Below are 21,886 nucleotides of genomic sequence, written 5' to 3'. Positions count from 1 at the left end.
CTTCACTCAGAGGGTGGTAGGTCCATGGAATATGCTGCCCCAAAAAGCTGTAGAAGCTACATCATTACATAAATTTAAAACAGAAATAGACAGTTTCCTAGAAGTAAAGGGAATTAAGGGTTACGGGGAGCGGGCAGGAATTTGGACATGAGTCTAGGTTCGGATCGGTCATGGCCCTGTGGGTAGCGGAGCGGGCCCAGGGGCCGTGTAGCCTGATCCTGCTCCTATTTCGTGTGTCTAATTCTGTTAGATTCAGGAGATGGTTCTGTGATAGTAGATTGGCGGTTAGGATCAGATCAGCCATGATCTTATTGAATGGCGGAGCAGGCTCGAGGGGCCGATTGGCCTACACCTGCTCCTATTTCTTATGTTCTTATGTTCTTATGTCATAATCTTGTACACCTCTATCAAATCATCCCTCAACCTCCTTTGCTCTAATGAAAACAAATCCAGCTTCTCCAACCTGTCCTTGTAGCTAAGATCCCTCATCCCCGGAACCAAACTGGTAAATCTCCTCTGCACCCTGTCAAGTGCCTTCACATCCTTCCTAAAGTGTGGTGACCAGAACTGGACACAATACTCCAGTCGTGGCCTAACCAGCGCTTTATAAAGGTTCAACATAACTTCTCTACTTTTGTACTCAATACCTCTATTTATGAAGTCCAAGATCCCATATGCTTTGCTAACCACTCTCTCAATATGTCCCGCCACCTACAGGGACCTATGCACATCAACTCCCAGGTCCCTCTGTCCCTGCACACTCTTGCACAAACTGTACCATTAAGTGTGTATTGCCTCTCCCTGTTCCTTCTGCCAAAATGCATCACCTCACACTTCTCTGTATTACATTCCATCTGCCACTTGTCTGCCCATTCTGCCAGCCTTTCAATGTCCTGTTGCAGTCGATTGGTATCAGCCTCACTGTTTGCCACACCCCAAGTTTGGTGTCATTGGCAAATTTAGAAATTCTACTCTGTATTCCAATATCCAGGTCATTTATATATATAAAAAAAGCAGTGGCCCCAGCACTAACACTTGGGGAACACCACTGTCTACCATCCCCCGTCTGAAAAACAGCCATTTACCACAACTCACTGTTTTCTATCCTTAAGCCAATTCCTTATCCAAGCTGCCACTGACCCACCTATTCCATGAGCCTCAATTTTGTTAACCAGCCTTCTATGTGATACTTTGTCAAACGCCTTCCTAAAATGCAAGTAGACAACATCCATTGCATTCCCTTCATCAATCTTCCCTGCTACTTCATCAAAAAATTCAATTAGATTAGACTCAGTGGAGTCTAACTCGAATGTGGTGGGAATCAAGGTTCAAAAAGTGCTCAGGTAGTTGGCTGCATACCCTAGGCACTTTATAAACTTAGTATTGAGTCTTTCTAATGCTTGAGAAAGCATATATCTGATGTCCTCGCATTAAATGGTAGCCACTGGGGAGCAGAATTTTGTGTCTGTAAGCATATGTGAAAGAGGTTTCTCTCCTGGTAGGCAGAGTGTGAGGCCACACCTACTGGCCTCAGACAATAGTATAGGTTTTATTTTCTTGCTAGTTTTATCACCTCTAGAATCCCCTGAGCCGTGCACACTGGTCTTCAAATGAGAGGACAGGTGGATATCCATAAACTTCTTCATAGCCTCTGACAGTAGAACTTTAAGACCAGCCATTCAAACATGATATAAAGTGGAGCCTTTTGTAATTTCCCCTCCATTCCCTCAGCTAGTTATCTTGCACTCACTCCTTGTTGCCCATCACAACTTAACTAAGATTGACATAGGGAAGCTAAGTGTCAATACCCAACAAAGCTGAGATTCAAACACAGGTGAATTGCATTCATGTGTTGTGCTACAAGGATATTGCTTTTTTTCTATTTTGTCCCTTTACTGTAGATTTCCTTGGTTTACTTTAATATATTTTATTGAATCTTTTGCTAATCAAGTTAAGAGTTGGCTGTTTTAGGAAGTTGATGTTCCCATGAGGCAGTGCTGAAATTGTCAGAATGATCTAATAAGTCAATGTGAAACTCATTTCATTATGAGCTTCTGTGAAGAAAGATTTATTTTGGTTCTAATTTCCACTTTACCTTTGGGACAATCTCCATATTTTTCATTCAATTCAAAAGAAATTTCTAATGAATAGCCTGGATAATTATCTTGAAATCATTCATATAAAACAAAACCCTGTAAAATGCTGAAGACTTCAAAAGACAATATTTTGCACCTTGAATAAATTGGATCTGTATTTTTACCATATAAAAGAGGTGATAACATCTTAACATACAGCTTAGAACTATTAGTTCCAAACTGGTCTGATATATTTGCCTTAAAGTTAGTTGATAGTGTTGCCGCAGGGATTTTGGTAAACAATTATGGTGGAGGTATGACATTTCACAAGCTATACTATAAGCATTTTGTTTTGTATTAGGATTGTAATAGTAAGCATGTTGGATATTTAGATGCATAAATGGGGCAAACGTTGTCAAAGTAGAGGAAAAATCTTCCCCAAGACATAGATATTTAATAAATGTGTTAAATACAACATCAATAGTGAACTAATCATTAATATAGTATTAATTTGGACAACTTTAATCTTTTCTGTGATGTCTAATTGCAATGAGCTTCAGACTCCATATCCATATCCATCACCAAGACCGCTTACTTCCACCTCAGTAATATTGCCCATCTCAGCCCCTGCCTTAGCTCATCTACTGCTGAATCCCTCATCCATGCCATTGCTACCTTTAGACTCGACTAGTCCAATGCTCACCTGGCCAGCCTCCCACCTTACACGTTCCGTAAACTTGACCTCATCTAAAAGTCTGCTGCCCATATCCTAACTCGCACAAAGTCCCATTCACCCATCACGCCTGTGCTCGCTGACCTACATTGGCTCTCGGTCCGACAACGCCTTGATTTTAAAATTCTCACCCTTGTTTTCAAATCACTCCATGCCCTTGCCCTTTCCTATCTCTAATGTCCTCCAGCCCTACAATCCTCTGAGATTTCTGCACTCCTATTCAGGCCAATTGCACATCCCCGATTTTCATCGCTCCTCCATTGGCACCCGTGCCTTCAGCTGCCTAGGCCCTAAGCTCTAAAAATCCTCTCTGCCTCTATACCGCTCTCTCCTCCTTTAAGACACTCCCTAAAAACCTACCTCTTTGACCAAGCTTTTGGTCACCAGTCCTAATATCTCCTTATGTGGCTCGGTGACAATGCTCCTGTGAAGCACCTTGGGACATTTTACTACATTAAAGGCACAATATAAATGCAAGTTGTTGTTGTTGTAGTTGTCACCCATTGGATGCTTGGAAATGATGGCTAGTTGCAGTTAGATGCAAAAGTGAGATTGAACATATGTCTTTACATTGGAAGGAAAAATAAGCAACATTAGTACTTAATGAACAGTGTTGAAATAGCAAAAGATAAAGTTGAAAGAGACCTAGGAATCTTAGACTCAATGTTAAACATGCCCAACCAATGCAGAGCAGTAATCAACAAAACCAATAGAATGTTGAACTACGTAGCCAAAACAGTAGAATTCAAGTTATGATCATATTGTACAGTGATCAGATCAGACTGTACCTCGAGAACAGTTTTCAGTTCTAATCACCAAGACACAAGGTAGATACTGAAGCACTGAAGGCAGTGTAGAGAAGAACCATGAGGCTGATCCCCAGTGTTGGAGGCTTGAGTTATGAAGAAAGACTAGAGTAATTTGGACTTTTCAGCATGGAAAGGATGCATCTGAGGGGTGCTCTTATAGAGGTATACAAGATTGTTATGGGTATGGAAAAGGTAAATCCAGAATATCACTTCAAAGTAAATTGTAAGAGTAGGACAAGAGGACACAGGTTCAAACTACAAATTTAAGGCTGATTCTTCACACAAAGAGTGATCAACACATGGAACAGCTTTCCAAGTAGAGTAGTAGAGGCGAAAACTATAGAATTAATTAAGAGACAACTGGATGCTGCACTGGGGGGACTATAAAGTGCTTCTGGATGGATGCATTAAGATGGCCCAAATGGCCTCCCTAATCTATAACAGCAGTCTAGGCCAACAGGTTTTAGAACTACCAAAGTAGCAGTACTAAATGGTTACTAATAGCCATCCATCACATACCAAAAAGATAGCAACTATTATCCTGATATCATTTGTTACAGATTGATTGAATATTATGGGCTAGAAATTCAGCTTTGTGCCTGCTGTTAGCGGTGGACGCTAACGGGTTGCAAAGGGCTTATCACTCGGGGGGGGGGATTAAAAAATGTCTCCCAAGAAATTCAGCGGGGCATTGCTGAGGCACTACTTGGTAGCGCCACGCCCCTGCCAGTAGCGCCCCGGGCCACTGCGCGCCGGAAATGGCATCATCGGCATACATCACAACCCCTTACCGTCTCACAGCAGAAATTTGGCTGCGCCCCACGAGGCTGCCGTGGGCAGTGTCAACGCCAGCCTCATGAGTCGCGAACCGGGCCGACCTCCGCTCATGGGGCAGTATTTAAAGGGGAGGTGCGGCCGCGACCCGCGCAGCCATTTTCTTTTTTTGGCCGACCTGCAGGTCGGCCCTCCGTGTTCCTGTTCACCATCGTGCAGCCCGGACTGCTGCCATGGCACCACGCCGCCCTGGTGGCCTAGTTGGGGCCATCGGAGGCCCTGCAGAGTGCGCAACAGCCCTCCCCTTTAACTGAAGGGGCAGCATGTTGAAACATGGCAGCGCTCTGCGGAGCCTCCGCTGATTACGCCCCAACATCACCTCGGTTACCGCCCCACCAGGAAGTGGAGTGCCCGACATTGTGCTCCACTTCCTGTGTGGGGCGGTAAGCTGAATTTAGTGGCCGGGGCGTTACTTCTGCGCGGGCGCTAAATGTCCGGTCTTAACTTGATTACCGCCCCCAAACGGGGTGTAACCGAATTTTGCGCCTATGTGTTTTAAATTTTGTATAGTGCTAATAGCCAGTTAGCCAATAATTATTGTTGTTTCCTTCTAGCCAACACAAGTGTGAGCCAAGGTTGCCCGAAAGGGTGCGATCGATGTTCTGAGTATAATGGATGCCTGTCATGTAAACCCAGACTCTTCTTCTTTCTGGAGAGAAATGGGATGAGACAGACCGGTGTTTGTCTCTCCTCCTGCCCGAGCGGATATTATGGAGTCCGAACACCAGAAATGAACAAATGTACACGTAAGTCTTAAAAACATATGGGTGCCACCTGGGGGTTATTGTTGTGTTGGTTATCTTAACAGCTCATTTCCCAGATGCAGAAGCTTTTTAAAGGCAACTGGATAACATACTGGTCTTATACTGACTTTTGAGTCTTGCCAAAGAGGACTGTGGAAGGATTATCTATCACTGAAGGTTATTAAATGCTATAATTGAAAAGGATTCTAACTTTATTTTAGTTTGGTTCCCATATGAACACCTCAACACAAATATTTTAAAAATCTCAGCAGAAACATCTTAGGTTGAATATGTGGAAAGCTGAGAGGTTCGATAAATAGATGCCGCTGTCCCACGCTCCCTACATTCTGAGCATCTGTGCAAACAAAGTTCAAGTAAAAAAAATTGTAAATCTTCCATGTGCAGCACTACCACTGTTCACCTTGGTGAAGGCAAACATTCCCCCTCAGAGGAATGAATGGATTGTACTTTGAAAACAAAGAAGTTTCATTTGTCTGCATCTAATTCAAAAATACTGTATTTAATTTTAATAACGGTAATTGTAGTTTATTTTTCTCAATTTTTTCACCTCTTCTGCTAAAAGCGGTGGCACCAGCAGATTTCTATACCTCACCAAAGTGACCATTCTTGATGTGCGAACCAACACAGTTAATGCTGGCAGGCAATACAACTGTGGGCAAGCTCAATCCTGTCCTCATCCGAAGTTCATACACACATTTTCCAGCAGGAACGTTGGATAGTGATCAGGAGTGAGAACCCTGGCTGATTTGATTCCCTCCTTATCCTAAAGATGTTGAGGCTACCACTAATACTGGCCTGGCTGAGATTGGCTAACTAAGACAGGGATCAAACCTGGAACTTTCTTGGTTTGTATCACTGACTCCCATGCAGCACATTTACCAACCAACAATCTCCTCTCCTGAAGCTACTGGGTCTTTCTGAATGTTGGTTTCCTATCCACCATCAGCCCGCCGATGCTTTGCTCAAAGGGCAACTTGTGCGATCCTAGATGGAGAGTGTTGGCAGTCTATTCAACTAAGTCTGACCCTGTCCTGACCTGGCATTCACACTTGCACTCTTTCTGGCAGGGTTTACTAGACACCAATCAGAACTAAAAAACCTGGTTCAATTTCCCACTCCTTAGCTCTAGGGCACTGAAGCCAATTATTGCACTGGCTGCTGCCCTCCCTCATATTTGCTCTATTATTTTACATCACCCACAATGAGAACTGTATTACACTGTATGTTAACAATATCCTCATAATTGACAAAGTGTTGCTGCAGTGTTTTAAACAGAAACTGGGAACAGAAACGGTATGACATAGTACCACATTGCTGGCATTGAGCCATTGAAGGATCTATAACTGCACTTTCACAAAGGCTTTTTGCTGCATAATTCAGTGTACCCATATGTGATTTCACACTTTGCCTTGTATATTCATTAAATTCACTAATGTACTTCTTTGGTTAAAAAGAATGGTATCCATTTTAAAGTACTTTTGCCAGTTTTGACATATTGTTAACACGCCTAACAACGTTTTAGGGTTCATGCTGTAGGTGGTGTAAGGTAATATAGAGAATACCTGAGGACAGCTGCAAGGCAGTAATCTGGAGTTCAGATAGCAGTTTTAATAGTGAGAGTAAAGCCTAAACAATGTATAATTGCACTGTGAACTCTAAGTTTAGACCACAACCTTGGAATCAAATCCTGGTATTTTTAAAAAAATAAAAAGATTAATGTTATATGAATATTTAATTACGTTTCAGGGTTTTTCTTGCAAGCAGCAACTGTCAGGACATTCCATAATGGTTACACTGGAGGATTAACAAAATTATCAACAAGATATAATCTGCAATTAATTATCAGGACTTTCTATGATCCGTATATATTACAAAGTGCTGTTAAAACTGGAACTGTAAACAATTTGTGTTTAACAAAAGCCAAATCTTCATGTGATGAGCTCCACACAGAAAGGAAAGTTGCTTATTATTGAACAAAATAACTTCAAATACTAACTTTACCCTATTTCAATCATTCAGTTTAAGCACTGAATTCTGCTTCTTGTCCTCAGCTTCTACCCCACTGCGTCTCAAGATTTGAAGCTTTTGAATTCTTGGCAGGGAGTGAGACAGATGGTATTTCATGATTATCTAATTCTGAAAAATCTAGTTCCACTTTCCATTCAGTGAAATCCTAAAAACATGCATTAGTTATGAAATTGTCTTTGACTATTGTGTTTGAATCCAGCTTCCTAACCACCAATAAGCCACAACTAACAAAAAGGAAAAAGAAAGTCACACACTTATATAACGCTTTTCACAACCTCAGGGTACCCCAAAGCACTTTACAGCCAATTCAGTACTTTTTTAAAGTGTTGTCACTATTGTAACATTGTAATGTACAGCAACAACAACTTGCACCTTTAACATCGTAAAAAAGTCCCAAGGTGCTTCACAGGAGCATTATCAGACAAAACTTGACACCGAGCCAAATAATTAGGACAGGTGACCAAAAGCTTGGCCAAAGAGGTAGGTTTTAAGGAATGACTTAAAGGAGGAGAAATATAGAGAGGCGGAGAGGTTTAGGGAGGGAATTACAGAGCTTAGGACCTGGGCAGCTGAAGGCACAGCCGCCCAAGGTGACGCAGTGAAAATTGGAGATGTGCAGGAGGCCAGAATTGGAGGAGCGCAGAGAGCTCGGAGGGTTGTAGGGCTGGAGGAGGTTACAGAAATAGGGAGGGACGAGGCCATGGAGGGATTTGAACACAAGGATGAGAATTTTTAAATCGAGCCGTAATGCAGGTCCACCTCCATGTGAAGCACGTTACAGTTATTGTAAAGTGTAACATAATTTAGGTACATTTTCACTGCAGAGTTTACCTAGCCTGTACACAGCCTGAATGTCCTCTTTATCAGCTCTGTATCCCATTAATTTATGTTTGAAGTCCAGACTCATCCATTTCAAGATGTTGCTGGCAAGATATTACTTGCATGCAGCAGTACATTCCAAACAATGGAAATTGCTGATTGCTCATTTAAAACCTCATTTAACCATCCAAACTGTGAACTTTGTGGTTATTTTGTATATTTTTAGAGTTTTATGTTTAAATTGCATTGCCAATTGTACTATTTATTATCTGCAGGCTATATGAAACATTAGAACAAAATGATCTCTTAAAATGTGTTGCTAGTAAATATGCTTCATACAGTAAAGAAAGCAGAGACCACACATTACAACTGTCACAGTGGCCATTGTAAAATCCCATCTTTACACTTTTGCATGCTATTAAGATCTTTCAGGTCATGCACTGGTTTGACTCCAACCATCATTAAAGAAATTTGTTAAGTTCAGTTTGTGTATAATTAGGTACAGGTTTTCCCCTAGTCCTGTCTATTAGGTTTAGATTGTTTGTGTAATGCTGTGTTCAATTTGGCACCAAATGAATGGCCCAGAGCGGAAAGCCTGCTCAACACCTCTCATGTTTTAACTGTTCTTTTAAAAAAAATCTGTTTCAGGATGCAGAGCTGACAACTGTGATACCTGCTTCAACAAAAATTTCTGTACAAAATGCAAACCAGGATTCTACTTGCATAAAGGAAGATGTTTTGATATCTGCCCTGAAGGATTTGTCCCAAATAATCAGACAATGGAGTGTACTCCTCCTGGTAAGCAAACTTCTTCAAGTTAAATACAAAGAGAAAGAAAGAAAGACTTGCATTTATATAGTGCTTTTCATGCCCTCAAGACACCACAAATGCTTTACAGCCAATTAAGTGCTTTTGAAGTGTAGCCACTGTTGTAATGTCGGAAATGCAGCAGCCAATTTGCACACAGCAAGGACCAGATAATTTGTTTTAGTGATGTTGTTTGAGGGGTACATTTTGGCCAGTACACTGGGGTAACTCCCCTGCTCTTCTTAAAAATAGTACCATGGGATCTTTTACATCCACCTGAGGGGGTAGACGGAAGGCTTGGTTTAACATCTCATCTGAAAGACAGCACCTCACTGAAATACAGAATTATTGACCATATAGTGATGGGAAGATGCAGATTTAAAAGTATCTTAAGAACAAGCAGTTTCCTCTCCAGTAATGCAGCATTTAGAACCAGCAGAAAATGATGGCTGTGTACCCGGAGTAATGCATTTGACCTATGAATTAAGATGAGAAAATAAATGAGAAAAAAAAGCAGCAAAGGAAAACATTGATGAAATCGTAAACTTCATTGTACATAAGAAACAAATAAAGGGATAAATATATCCAGATTGAGGGAGGGAATGAGAAAGTCATGGAAAAGTAAGGTTAAAAACAAACTAGAAATTTGAACAAGTAGAAAAGAACAGAATATGGGGAGATGGAACATAGGAATTGCTAGGCGACAAAACACCTATGTCCATTTAGTGCGCCTTCTACCATCCTGATAGTCGCATGGTACAATGAAAAATGGAGCTGTTTACTAATCGTAGCAATCAATCTCTATCAATTAGTCGACAACAGACCCAGATATGACACAAGGAAAACCCCAGTGGTGGAGAGCTTTGGAAACCATGGACTCGAATTTCCAAGCCCCGTGGAGGCAGGTTTGGAGGCAGGAGTGGGGGGGAAATTGCAGAATCAAGGGGCACAAACCCTTCCCGCCCCCAACCCGCCTCCATGCCCGTTTCCCAGGAGGCGGGTACCTGACCTGTGCTGGGAGCCGCCTCCCCGAGGTGGGAAGGGAATCAGTGCTAATTAACTGCCTGTTAACAGGTAGTTAACAGGCAGTTTTTGGCCTAATCCCTATTTTTAGCCCTGAAGTGGGGGCTGCCCGACGGCTCTGAACCACGCCAAGTTAGCGAGGCGGACCGTCGGGCTGAAGGGCTTGGAGGGTTCGAGATGTCCGGTGTTCAGGTGTGTGATGGGTGCATGAGTGCAGAGGTAAGTTTGTTTGGTGTGTGTAAAGTGTTTAAATAAGTTTTAATTACCTTTACTTACTAATGCAGGCTTCCTTCCTTCAGGTCTCGGGAGTCCCTCATCTCATCGGCACAGAAAGCAGAACGGCCGCGAGCTGTCAAAAGTTGCAGCATTCTGCTTTCTGTTCTGTAGAGATTTCTAACTGAGTCTGTGGAGAAGGACTCAAGTTAGAAGTCAGATTGTCAGTGTTTGACAGCTTCACAGAGCTGTCAAACGCTGATATTTCATCTGTCAAAAGCTCTTGACAGATGAAATGTCAATCCCTGACGTCACCTGTAACTGGGTGTCCCTTAATTGGACTGCTGAGCCTGCTGGGCGGGCTCAACAAGGTCAATCAAGGGAAAATCACATGGGTTGGCCACAAAACAATGGAGGCGGGACTACAACCCAAAAAGTGGGAGTCCCGCCTCCATCACGTCCCCATTGACAAAATCCAGCCCCATAGGTCCAAAGTCATCTTTTTTCCTCCCAAGCATGCTACACTTACCACAAGTTATATAACATCAGAATCTGGTGCCATTAGAATCAACAGGTTGTTTCTGTTTATTTTTTAAAATGCTAAAATACATGTTTAACTTTTAAAAATAGAAATCACTTTTCTTTCAGTTTCTGTGAATATGCCTTTGCAAATTTTTAATGATGAATATTCTAAAGTATCCTTTTCTTTTCTTTATTTGAAATTTTTTCTAGTTAATCTTTAAATATAATCATACATTTTGATGCTGGTACGCAAATATAACAACTGTCCTGAAAGATGGCATATTACTACAGGAAAAGGGTAATATAATTGAAAGACTGCACATTATTGCAGTAAAGGGGGTTATATAACATTGTAGGAATCACAGAATCATAAAATCATAGAACAGTACAGCACAGAAGGAGGCCATTCGGTCCATTGAGTCTGTGCTGGCTCTTTCGAAGAGCAAGCCAGTTAGTCCCATTCCCCGCTCTTTCCCCATATCCCTGCAATTATTTCTCCTTCAAGTATTTATCCAATTCCATTTGAAGGCTATTATTGACTCTGTATCCACCATCCTGTCAGGCAGTACATGCCAAATCCTAACCACTCGTTGCGTAAAAAAGTTTGTCCTCATGTCACCTCTGGTTATTTCCCCAATCACCTTAAATCTGTGCCCTCTCATTATCGACCCTTCAGCCATTGAAACAATTTCTCCTTATTTACTCTATCTAAACTTTAATGATTTTAAACATCTCTAGCAAATCTCCTCTTAGCCTTCTCTGCTCCAAGGAGGACAACCCCAGCTTCTCTAGTCTATTCACGTAACTGTATTCCCTCATCCCTGGAACTATTCTAGTAAATCTCTTCTGTACCCTCTCCAAAGCCTTCACATCCTTCCTAAAGTGTGGTGCCCAGAATTAGACACAATACTCCAGCTGGGGCCGAACTAGTGTTTTATATAGGTTTAACATAACTTCCTGGCTTTTGTACTCTATGGGCTGGATTTTGATTGAGGAGGCGGGACTACAACTTTCGGGGTTGTAGTCCCGCCTCCATCGAGTTGCGGCCATTTTCACTTGATTGACCTTGTTGAGCCCACCCAGCGGGCTCAGCAGGCCAATTAAGGGACACCAGGCAACAGGTGACGTCACAGATTGACATTTCATCTGTCAAAAGCTTTTGACAAATGAAATATCAGCGTTTGACAGCTGTTTGAAGCTGCCAAACACTGACAATCTGTACTCAAAGTTAATTCCTTCCTCTCAGGCTGATTTAGAGATCTCTCCAGAACAGAAAGCTGAATGCTGCAACTTTTGACAACTCGCAGCCATTCTGCTTTCTGTGCCAGTGAGATGAGGGACTCCCGAGACCTGAAGGAAGGAAGGCTGTAAAGGTAAGTAAATGTAAGTAAAACTTCTTTAAACACTTTACACACACCAAACACACTTACCTCTGCACTCATGCACCCATCACTCACCTGAACACCAGACATCTCGAACCCTCCAAGCCCATCAGCCCGACGGTCCGCCTCGCTAACTTGGCGTGGTTTGGAGCTGTCGGGAATCCCACACTTCAGCAATAAAAATAGGGATTAGGCTAAAAACTGCCTGTTAACTACCTGTTAACAGGCAGTTAATTGGCGCTAATCCCCTTCCCGCCTCGGGGAGGTGGGTCCCAGCACAGATCGGGTATCCGCCTCCTTTGAAACTAGCATGGAGGCGGGTTGGGGGCGGGATGGGTTCATGCCCCCCGATTTCGAGATTTTAACCCCCCACGCCTCCAATCTTGCCTCAACGACCCAATGAAAATCCTGCCCTATGCCTCTATTTATAAAGCCCAGGATCCCATATGCTTTATTAACTGCTTTGTTAACCTGTCCTGCCGCCTTCAAACATTTGTGCACAAGCACCCCCAAGTCTCTCTGTTCTTGCACCTCCTTTAAAATGTCATATGAGAAGTGATTGGGTCGACCAGGCCTGTATTCACTAGAGCAGCGGTTCCCAACCTTTTCCTTTATGCGGACCACTACATCGTCATCAAAAGCTTTTGCAGACCACAACGTAAGCAAGCCGTTTAAAACATTTTTAACACAGCCTATGGCTGACGGGAGTCAAACTTCAGAAACCTCGACAGAACATCATAGCACACGACACATACTGGTAACGGTTCGTGCTCAGTTCCAATGTAAGTAAATCCCAGTTTTAAGTATTCACTGCTGTATTTTCTCCTCACTCACATTTGGCTTACTTTTGTTGTGCAGAGTTTCATTTGCTGATGTTTCACTGTCATTTTGACCTTAGAGACTTCACTTAAGCGTGCCAGGTAAAAGCCACCGATCCATTTTTTTATTCCCACGGTCTAACCGTCAAATTTTCTAAGAGCGTCGGTTCACATTGACGTCACGCAAAAGCGCCACACTATTTAAATTCAGAGAATCACAAGGATGTTTGTGAAGCATATTACATTGCGAATAATAATGTAATATCGAATATGATACATACGAGGTACACGTGATTATATTATTGTTACATTATCATAACTTTTTTTTTTCACGGATCACCTGCAGTACCCTCGAGGACCACTGGTGGTCCGCAGACCACAGGTTGGGAACCGCTGCACTAGAGTTTAGAAGAATGAAAGGGGATCTCATTGAAACGTATAAAATTCTGACAGGGCTAGACAGACTGGATACAGGGAGGATGTTTCCCCTGGCTGGGGGGTCTACAACGAGGGGTCACAGTCTCAGGATACGGGGCAGGACATTTAGGACTGAGATGAGGAGAAATTTCTTCACTCAGAGGGTGGTGAACCTGTGGAATTCTCTACCACAGAAGGCTGTGGAGGCCAAGTCACTGAATATATTTAAGAAGGAGATAGATAGATTTCTAGACACAAAAGGCATCAAGGGATATGGGGAGAGAGCGGGAATATGGTATTGAGATAGAAGATCAGCCATGATCATATTGAATGGTGGAGCAGGCTCGAAGGGCCGAATGGCCTACTCCTGCTCCTATTTTTCTATGTTTCTAGGTTCTATGTTTCTAAAATTGTACCATTTAGTGTGTATGGTCTCTCCTCATTCTTCCTACTAAAATGTATCACCTCACACTTCTCTGTGTTGAATTTCATCTGCCATATGTCCACCCATTCCACCAGCCTGTCTATGTCTTTTTGAAGTCTATTATTATCTTCCTCACTGTTTACTACACTTCCAAGTTTCGCGTCATCTGCAAATTTTGAAATTGTGCCCTGTACCCACCAAGTCCAAGTCATTAATGGCCCAGAAATTCGGGTCGGTGGCTTCCCACGGGTGCAAGCCCCCGACCTGCACTTAACTAGCGCGCCGGCCGTTGAGCTGTGGGCCCCCATGGAATTCCGATCCGGGGCCTGGTCCAGCTGTCGGCGCGCAGTGCTTGCATATCCCAGGGGCGCAGTTAGTTTGATGCATCCCCTGGGATCACGTGGGCCATGGGGAGCCAATCAGAGCAGGGAATGCTCCATTCATAAGTTTGACAGGAAGAGCTGTCTAAACTTATAAATACTACGGGCCCCAAAACATCAGTAAATCTTCAAATAATTTTTTTTTTAAATCACATTTTAAAAATCTATCTATATATATAAACGAATCGATCTGTCTGTCTATCTGTCTGTCTGTCCTTCTGTCCTCGGGTGTGCGTCTGTCCAGCTATGCGCTCAAAAGTTATAGAGCGTACCTATGCGCGCGTTACCTCCAAAGAAAGCTTACGGTTCCGGGACGGTCGTAAGCATATTTACTTTTCGGTCGGACGAAAATTGTTCGCGCCTTATGCAAAAAACCTTCAAAATTAAACTCTATCTGCTACTTAGCATTGATTGACTGACGTCAAGGTTCGACCAATCCTGTGCCATCACGATTGACCAATCCTACAGCACAGTCCCCTGATGGTTGGCCAATCGGTGTGTGTGTGTGTGGGCGGGACTAATCGTTTTCATCTCAGGGATGTGGCAGCCATTGCCTCAAGCTAAAAACACCATTTACTTCCAGCTCAAAATCTGCTGATGCAGCTTTGAAAAAGTTAGTATCTCTTATGTTATTTTTAAAAGATTTACCAAAAACGTTTTATAAGTACTTTCACTTTCATCTTTGAAGGTATTAAAAGGTAGAAATGTTGCCCGGCAGCAGATTCACAAAGGGACAGAGAGACAGGGCCCAAAAGCCTGGGACTCGATTTAAAATGTTGCCCGGCAGCAGATTCACAGAGGGACAGACAGACACGGCCTGAAAGCCTGGTACTCGATTTAAAATGTTGCCCGGCAGCAGATTGAGAGAGGGACACAGAGACAGGGCCCAAAAGCCTGGGACTCCATTTAAAATGTTGCCCGGCACCAGATTCACAGAGGGACACAGAGAGGCCCCAAAGCCTGGCACTCGATTTAAACCGCCCGGCCCAAAACAGCCCTGGCAAAGCCGGGCTCCCCCAGCTAGTAAACTATAAATTACATGAAATAACTATTTTAAACAATAATTTAAATTTTTGAAAAAATAATTTTATTTTCTAACGGGGTGAAAAATAAACTTACCTTGCTTTAAAGTATTTAAAAATAATAAACCTGTGGAAAAAATGTTTTAATTTTAATTAATTCACCACTTACCTTGTAAAAAGCAGGCCTTACGCCTGCTTTTTAAATGTGTAACTTCTGGAGACTTACCCTCCCGGGAAAACCTGCAAAAAAAACGTAAGTTCGATGCGCACGCGCAGCCCCTCCTGCGCATGCGTTCGACCTCTTAACCCCTGCTTTCAGGGGAACGGAAGTGCCGGTTTCCCATGCATGCGCAATGCATGCAGGAAACCGGCACATCCATTGGGCCTACGGGTGAGTACCCCCTGCGTACTCACCCATGGAGACCCGAATTTCTGGGCCAATATATATCAAAAACAGCAGTGGTCCTAGTACTGAACCTTGGGGAACGCCAATGTATACCTTCCTCCAGTCCGAAAAACAGCAATTCACCACAACCCTCTGTTTTCTATCCCTTAGCCAATTTTGTATCCATGCTGCTACGGCCCCTTTTATCCCATGGCTTCAATTTTGCTAACAAGCCTAGTATGTGACACGTTATGAAATGCCTTTTGAAAGTCCGTATACATACCAGCAACCCTCTATGTTAACTCATCAAAAAACTCAATCAGGTTAGTCAAACATGATTTGCCCTTAACAAACCTGTGCTGGCTCTCCTTTATTAGTCCATGCTTGTCCAAGTGGCTGTTAATTTTCTCCCGGATTATTGTTTCTAAAAGCTTCCTCACTACCGACGTTAAACTGACTGGCCTGTATTTGCCAGGTTTATACTTCTCTCCTTTTTTGAACAAGGATGTAACATTTGCATTCCTCCAGTCCTTTTGGCACCAACCCTGTATCTAAGGAGGATTGAAAGATTGTGGCCCGCACCGCCGCAATTTCTACCCTTACTTCCCTCAGCAACCTAGGATGCATCCTGTCCTGACCGGGTGACTTATCCACTTTAATTACCGCCAACCTGCCTAGTACCTCCTTTTTATCTATTTTTATCTCATCCAGTATCCCAGCAAACTCCTCGTTTACTATAGCTTTGGCAAAGTCCACTTCCTTGGTAAATACTGATGCAAAGTACTCATTTAGTACCTCAGCCCTGCCTTCTGCCTCCACCAATAGTTCTCCATTTTTGCCCCAAATAAGACTCCCTGCTCCTCTGAAAACCCTTTTACTGCTATGTAGTCATTTACCCTTGTTAATATGATTAAATGTTGCTGCACTAAAAGTGTTAAATAACTAAAATGTTACTTGTTACTGTAATAAAGGGTTTTTTATAACTCTGAAGGATTGCATTAACGGGGGTAACTTCATAGGATTACATAGGATTACATGGGGTATACGGCACAGAAACAGGCCATTCGGCCCAACCAATCCATGCCGGTGTTTATGCTCCACTCGAGCCTCCTCCCATCTTTCCTCATCTAAATTCTATCAGCATAACCCTCTATTCCCTTCTCCCTCATATGCTTATCCAGCCTCCCTTTAAATGCATCTATACTTTTCGCTTCAACCACTCCCTGTGGTAGTGAGTTCCACATTCTCACCTCTCTTTGGGTTTCTTCTGAATTCCCTGTTGGATTTCTTGGTGACTATCTTATATTGATGGCCCCTAGTTATGCTCTTCCCCACAAGTGGAAACACTCTCTCTGTATCCACTCTATCAAAACCTTTCATAATTTTATAGACCTCTACTAGGTCACCCCTCAGCCTTCTTTTTTCAAGAGAAAAGAGACCCAGCTTGTTCATCCTTTCCTGATGTGTATACCCTCGCATTTCTGGTATCATCCTTGTAAATCTTCTCTGCACCCTCTCCAGTGCCTCTATATCCATTTTATAATATGGCGACCAGAACTGTACGCAGTGCTCTCAAGTGTGGTCTAACCAAGGTTCAATGCAGGTTTAGCATAACTTCCCAACTTTTCAATTCTATACCTCTAGAAATAAACCCTAGTGTTTGGTTTGATTTTTTTATGGCCTTGCTAACCTGTGTCGCAACTTTTAGTGATTTGTGTATTTGTACTCCGAGACCCCCTTGTTCCTCTACCCCACCTAGACTCGCACCCTCCAAGTAATAAGTGACCTCCCTATTCTTTCTACTAAAATGTAATACCTCACATTTATCTGTGTTGAACTTAATTTGCCAATTATATGCCCATTCTGCAAGTTTATTAATGTCCTCCTGTAATTTGTTGCAGTCCTCCTCAGTATTGACTATCCCCCCCAATTTGGTATCATCTGCAAATTTAGAAATTGTGTTTTTGATTCCAAACTCTAAATCGTTAATATAAATTGTGAACAACAATGGTCCCAGCACTGATCCTTGTGGATCTGTCTATTATGGGGTACCTTATCAAAGGCCTTTTGAAAATCTAGATAAATTACATCTACTGCATTACCATTGTCTACTCGCTCTGTTACCTCTTCAAAAAATTCAATGAGTTTGGTCAAGCAAGACTTTCCCGTTTGAAATCCATGCTGACTATTCATTACTATGTTTTTGGTTTCTAGATGTTCTTCTATTTTCTCCTTTAGTAGGGATTCCATTATTTTTCCTACCACCAATGTTAAGCTGATGGTTTATAATTCCCTGGACATGTTCTATCCCCCTTCTTAAATATAGGTATTACGTTAGCTATCCGCCAGTCCTCTGGCACTATACCTTTTTCTAACGAATTATTAATGCCTCTGCTATCTCTTCCCTAGATTCTTTTAAAATGCGTGGATGCCAGGGGTTTTATCCTCTTTGAGTTTGATTAGTTTATTTAATATATCTCCTCTTTTTATTTTAAATGCACTTATCTCATTACTAATCTCATCATCCAATGTGATGTCCACCTGTTCTATCTCCCTGGTAAATACTAAAGCAAAATAATTATTTAATATTTCTGCCATCTCTCTATTGTTACCTGTGGTATTATCCTGTCTATCTCTTAATGGCCCTATTCCCATCTCAAACTTCCTTTTTTATACAAAAGCAAAATACTGCAGGCAGGTCAGGCAGCATCTGTGGAGAGAGAAAGAGAGTTAACATTTCAGGTCGATGACCCTTCATCAGAACTGGAAAAAGCTGGAGATGGAACAGGTTTTTAAGCAAGTGTAGGGGCAGGGAAAGGGGGGAGGGGAGGAAAGAACAAAAGGGAAGGTCTGTGATAGGATGGAAGGCAGGAGAAATAAAGAGACAAAAGGGATGATGGTGCAAGGCAAAAGGATGAAGTGCTGTTTCTTGAGCTTACGTTGAGCTTCATTGGAACAGTGCAAGAGGCCGAGGATGGAGAGGTCAGAGTGGGAGTGGGGCGGAGAATTAAAGTAACAGGTGACCGGAAGCTCGGGGTCACCCTTACGGACTGAACGGAGGTGTTCCGCAAAGTGGTCACCCAATCTGTGTTTGGTCTCCCCAATGTAGAGGAGACCGCATCGTGAGCAGCGAATACAGTATACTAAATTGCAAGAAGTACAAGTGAATAACTGTTTCATCTGGAAGGAGTGCAGTCCATAAGGGTGACCCCGAGCTTCCGGTGGCCTGTCACTTTAATTCTCCGCCCCACTCCCACTCTGACCTCTGCATCCTCAGCCTCTTGCACTGTTCCAATGAAGCTCAATGTAAGCTCAAGAAACAGCACTTCTTCTTTCAATTAGGCACTTTACAGCCTTCTGGACTCAACATCGAGCTCAACAATTTCAGACCATAACCTCTGCCCTATCCTTTTCTTTTTTCTTTTTTTTCTCTCTCTCACATGGCAGCTGTCGATCATCCTGCCATTGCCATTTACACTTCATCTAGAGTCATTTTTTGTTTCTTAACTTGTCCCATTACCATCTCCTTTTGCCTTGCACCATCATCCCTTTGTCTCTTAATCTCTCCTGCCTTCCATCCTATCACAGACCTTCCCTTTTTTTCTTTCCTCCCCTTCCCCTTTCCCTGCCCCTACACTTGCTTAAAAACCTGTTCCATCTCCAACTTTTTCCAGTTCTGACGAAGGGTCATCGACCTGAAATGTTAACTGTGTTTCTCTCTCCACAGATGCTGCCTGACCTGCCTGAATATTTCCAGCATTTTCTGTTTTTATTCCTTTTTTTATTGATGTGCCTGTAAAATATTTTACTATTTTGTTTTATGTTCCTTGATAATTTAATTTCATAGTTCTTCTTTGCCTTCCTAATTGTTTTTTTGACTTCTCTCCTAATCTCTTTGTATTCTCCCTTATCAGGCTCTCCCCTGCTGTCTGTGTACTTAATGTATGCCTCTTTCCTTACCCTCAATTGTTCCCTTATGGCTTTATTCACCCATGGAGTCTCATTAGTGTTTAGTTTGTTCTTTCCTTTTAGCGGAATATATTGTTCCTGCACTCTGTTGAACACTGTTTGAAATGTTTCCCATTGCTGTTCTACATCGTTGTTTGCCAATATTGTTGCCTATTTTATTTTTCCAAGTTCTATTCTCAGCCCCGCAAAATCAGCTTTTCGCTAATCTATTACCCTGATTTTCATCATACTAACTTCGGTCTTTTTGTTTTTGTTCACCCCTCAGAGTATTCTGAGAGCCTCATTTAAGCTTGAATAATTTGCACCAATGTAATATAGAGGATGCTTTTTTTTACATTTTTACCTCACAAGGTGGAGGCTGACAATAAATAGGATTCATCTATTTGTGTCCATAATGATATGAGGTCCACTCAAAGTGAGATGGACTAGTAGTAGTACAAGATGCATGCATAATACTTCCAACACCTAAGCTCAAGATGAATGTTGTGAGATATAAATTCATTCTTGATGAGTTTATTGCCCATCAATGGAGGGTGGTTAGTACTGAGAGATCAAGCACTTCCCAGTTTTTACAACCTGTGTTAGGATCAAGGGTATTGAATGTGCAAAATGAAGAGCAAAGTCCCTTTTACATTGGTGCCGATATGGTGCTTTGCCCACCAATTCCCAAAGTGTGGCTTTTGCACAGCCTACTGAAAACTGTATGTTAAAATTCTGGGACTGGCTAAAACCAGTTGTCTGGAGGACCTATTGCAGCACCAGGGTGGTGAAGATCCTCACTCAACTCCAACAATATCTTAATCCTAACCTTAGAAGTGAACCCTTCTATGTCACTGTGACATTTCCATTTTCTACACCAGCCATATGGCCTATCCTATATTTCAGGTCTGCCATAGATACCTATCTTGGGTTCAGTAGCATTAGTTGCTCCCCTAAGCAGTCTGAGCATCTTACTTCAAAAGGAATTGATCCACAATGCGCTAGATCTATTTGCGCAATAGCATAATTTTGGGTGTAACATTAATATGCCCTTCTGACCTGAAATGTTATTCTTGTCTTTTGCACGTGTACTTCTTCAATCTCTCCAAAGGCGGACTGAGCAAGCATTTGGTGAGACAAGGCCAGATGCTAATTGTTATGCTGCTTTATTTCACAGCACATGAACATACAGGGTACAAGTTATAATCAAAACTAACTTCACTTCCTATACATAAATAAAATAAAACACTCACCATGCTATTTCACATTGGTGGATTGTCTTACTAATATTTTCAGAATTATCTTACTTCTGTACAACTACTGACTGTAAGAAAATGAACCCATTCATTTTGGCCTTCAGCCCAGGGCAGGAACTCTTCTCCCTGAAGCCTCCTGTTTCTTTTTCTCAAGTCAACCTGATTCCAGTGTCAGCATTCAGTCAAACTGACTATCCCACCCCACCCACCCAAGAGTGGAATCCCCCAAGCTAACTTGGTAATGACCCCACTGAGTTAGAATGAATAGAATTGTCACTGTCGCATTAAGTATGAACTATCACTGGAATGTTAAACTACCTTTCATTGTCTGTACTCTATAAGTTCAGACACACTGTCTGAATCATAATCTATATCTCCAACTCTACTGTCCTGACTTTAACCACCTCCTCCCCCCTTCCCCCCCACCTGAGAGCTAAGTATAACATATTGCACCAATGGCCCCCTGTGTTGGCATAGTCAGAAATCCTAAAATATGAATAGAAGGGCAGCACGGTGGCATAGTGGTTAGCACTGTTGCCTCACAGCGACAGGGACCTGGGTTCGAATCCGGCCTCGGGCGACTGTCTGTGTGGAGTTTGCACATTCTCCCCGTGTTTGCGTGGGTTTTCTCCGGGTGCTCCGGTTTCCTCCCACAGTCCAAAGATGTGTGGGTTAGGTTGATTGGCTATGATAAATTGACCCTTAGTGTTAGGGGGATTAAATACGTGGGGTTACAAGGATAGGGTGGGATATGTGTTGGTGTAGGGGTTACGGGGATCGGGTGGGATATGTGTCGGTGCAGGCTCGATGGGCCGAAATGGCCTCTATCTGCATTGTGGGGTTTCTGTGATTCTGTGATGACAGTTTAGCACAATTACTGGGGGGAGGGGGTGGTTTTTGCTGTGGACTTTGCACCCACTAGGAACTTGATTGAGTCTGCTCAAACTTATTTCACTTCTGACCCTTAGAGAAAGACTTTAAAATTTATCCCAAAAGTCTAGGTTAGATTCAGACAAGGGCCGAGAATTTCATTGGAGTTGGTCCTGTTTCACCACTATAACTTCACACATGTGAATGTGGTTTCCGCTATACTTCCGGTGAGGTTATGGTAGAGGAGTGGGAACAGTACCGAGGAAATTCCCGACCAGGGTTTCAGGAGTGAGAAGGCAGCACGTGAGCTGGGAGTGGCACCTAATCCATAATTTCATTCTTCACTTTTGTCCAGAA

At 42.6% G+C, this 21,886-nt stretch overlaps 1 protein-coding gene across 1 annotated transcript in view; it reads left to right on the top strand.

Moving 5' to 3' along the window:
• Positions 1-21,886, top strand: part of rspo3 (R-spondin 3) — a 94,262-nt gene that overhangs the window by 12,396 nt on the left and 59,980 nt on the right. The window contains exons 2-3 of the mRNA XM_085997191.1: positions 5,006-5,197; positions 8,711-8,860. Of these exons, the coding sequence (XP_085853317.1) occupies positions 5,006-5,197; positions 8,711-8,860 (342 nt within the window). The remainder of the gene's footprint in view (positions 1-5,005; positions 5,198-8,710; positions 8,861-21,886) is intronic.

The sequence above is a fragment of the Somniosus microcephalus genome, chromosome 9 (genome assembly GCF_052327205.1).
Source record: "Somniosus microcephalus isolate GS21.2 chromosome 9, FLI_Smic_1.0, whole genome shotgun sequence".
Classification (NCBI taxonomy): Eukaryota; Metazoa; Chordata; class Chondrichthyes; order Squaliformes; family Somniosidae; genus Somniosus; species Somniosus microcephalus.
Note: the sequence above shows the minus strand (reverse complement) of the source record. Positions and strands in the feature narration are given on the sequence as shown.